The sequence below is a fragment of the Eurypyga helias genome, unplaced genomic scaffold (assembly GCF_000690775.1).
Source record: "Eurypyga helias isolate BGI_N326 unplaced genomic scaffold, ASM69077v1 scaffold40311, whole genome shotgun sequence".
Lineage (NCBI taxonomy): Eukaryota > Metazoa > Chordata > Aves > Eurypygiformes > Eurypygidae > Eurypyga > Eurypyga helias.
In genome coordinates, this window is record NW_010229597.1 from 5,957 (window position 1) to 8,302 (window position 2,346).

The 2,346-nt window shown below is 47.2% G+C and overlaps 1 protein-coding gene across 1 annotated transcript in view; it reads left to right on the forward strand.

The window, feature by feature from the left end:
• Nucleotides 1–1,047, forward strand: part of NUDT21 (nudix (nucleoside diphosphate linked moiety X)-type motif 21) — a 6,942-nt gene extending 5,895 nt beyond the window's left edge. The window contains exon 7 of the mRNA XM_010160469.1: nt 738–1,047. Within this exon, the coding sequence (XP_010158771.1) occupies nt 738–759 (22 nt within the window). The 3' untranslated portion in view covers nt 760–1,047. The remainder of the gene's footprint in view (nt 1–737) is intronic.
• The last annotated feature ends 1,299 nt before the right edge of the window (nt 1,048–2,346 follow it).

Genomic DNA, 2,346 nt, shown 5'->3' on the forward strand with positions numbered 1-2,346 from the left:
GTGGCTGTTCCTCGAGCAGTGGTTTGTCATCCACCTACTTTGATGAGGAAGGTCTGTTAGCAGAATGTCAGCACTGGTATGGCCCATAACGGCCTAGTTACCGTGCTGTTTGGGGGAATTTTCCTCCATCTAGGCCTGATTTTGGCAGTTGAATTTACGGGGGCTTCCCCTTTCCCCTGCTCCAAAGAGGCAGATACTGTCTCCCGAGTACCAGGCAAACGCTGGCTGAGATGCAGCCAAATGCCAGTTTGGTGTCAGTGTAACAGGCACTGCCAAAGGGTGGACATCTGGAAGTTGAGGCGGATGCTTGCTTTCACTGTGGGAACGCTGTTTGTTGTGAAACTTTGTTGGGAAGCCTTTGCTCTTCCGTCGGCCACGTCCGTGTGTTACCCTCAGAGGGTCTGGCCCTCATAGCTGGAATGCTGCGGGAATGTTGCTGAAGGGGGTACATAAATCACTGGTATTTTTGTAACTGTGAAGCTCTCTTAAGAGATGAAATAATGTTATTAGTTCTGCAACCTTAAGAGAGTGATGTGCAATGCTGGTATGGCATTGGCTGTTAAAAATGGTGCTTCCTGTTGTACTGTAAAGCTGTCGTATTAAAAAACCCCACTTTGGTCCTGTTGGGTGGAGGCTTATCACGAACAGAAACAAAACATTTGCTTCTTCATTCCAAAGTGTCACTTAAATAAAAAGAAGAAAAATTCCTCTACTGGCTATAATCCTTTTAATTTTAGGTTCAACTTTATTTACAACTGAGCTCCTGCGGACCTGAAGAGTCTGGGAGAAGAAGCCGTCTCTGTGAGCACAGCTTTCAGATGTAGAGAAAAGAATACGTGTGATGCAAGGATCTGTTTTGGTTTTTTTTTTTTTAATGTCATTCTTTTCCTGAAGGCACTAAACTTTCTCTGGTGTGAATAGAGAAGTGAGTCTCGACTGTTGAGGTAGTGGGATGGCAGTGTGATACCAACGTTTTAATCACCTTTCATTGTGATACTCACCCTGGGTTTTTTTTTTGTACAACATTAAACAAAATGGTCAAGATTCTGTTTGGTTTGGGTGTGTTTGGTTTTGTGTTTTGGGGTTTTTTTTTCCTTTTTTTTTTCCTTTCTTTAGTTTTCTCCTCCATGTAGGTGTATGTTTTAAACTTACACCTTTCCTTCAGGAATATGGAAGATCTCGGAAACAAGAGGAGGACCTACCCCATTCAGGGGCCATTCTGTCTGCATCCCTGAGCAGAGGGTTAGTCTGAAGGAGAGATTAAACAGTATAAGTAGGTGCAGTATGATTTTGAGTCTTTTGTTAAGAGGAGAGAGTTGCTGTTCTGAGGACGCACGAGTCCTTAAGGGCAGATGTTGCCATTGCTCAAAGCTTGTCAGAAGGGATCTGGAAGCGTTACTGTTGGTACAGGGCTTGGAGGAGACGCAATGTGTATCTTCTCTGCCCCCTGCAGAAAATAACCTGACAAATTCTGTTGGGCTGGCCTGAGATCCAGTTAAAATATGGAAGTAAAATTAATTTTGCATACTTCCTGTAGCTGTGGGACTGAACTGGGGTCGTGTTTAAACGTTCTGCTCATGGCAGATGCAATTGGTGCCGTGTTAGGCCGAGCTGTTGCAGTAGACCAGCGTGCTGTGTCACCTTGCAAGAGATACTCTGGCTGCCTCACCTCGGCATTTCAGTCTCTTGCAGGTAGGAAGTATCAACCTTCATGGGGTGGGTTTGTTTCTTCTACAGGCTTGGCTAAACATCGATTCCTGTGGATGTGTGTCCCTTCTTGTTGGCTTTGGCCTTCCAGAGTTTTGCTTCACTCTTCAAAAGGCTTGTTTCCACATTCTGCCTCTGACCAGAAGATGCACTGTTGTTAGTGCACTGTCCTCTGTGAAGGGTGCACGCTGCCAAGGGAGCTGAAACTTGCCAAAGCGCTTGGTTCTGTTTGTACTGTGCGCGGAACAACTGCGGCAGCTCCATGCTTCAGCTGGAGGCAGTGTAGGATGGAGTCAACGCTGAAAAAATAAGGGAAAATTTAATAGGGCTGTTTGCTGTGGTCCTGCGGATGGAAGGCCTGGATGGTTAGCAAAATGCATGCTGCCTTAGGCGACTGCCAGATGGGGAAAATCAAGCTAGAAGGGGTGCGCAGAACAGCACCGATCTTGTGAGGGAAGGTGAGAAGGTTTGGAAGTCGGATGCCACAGGAACAACAGGCAGCAGAGCACTGCTCCCAAAGCCTGGCGCTTTGGCAGCGTCCCTCCTCCGTCCTGTGCTAGTTTAAACGGGAGTTTCGTTCCACGCTGCCCGTGGAAGGGTGCTGCGAGCGCAGCGTCAGCCCCCTGCTTGCTCCTCGGG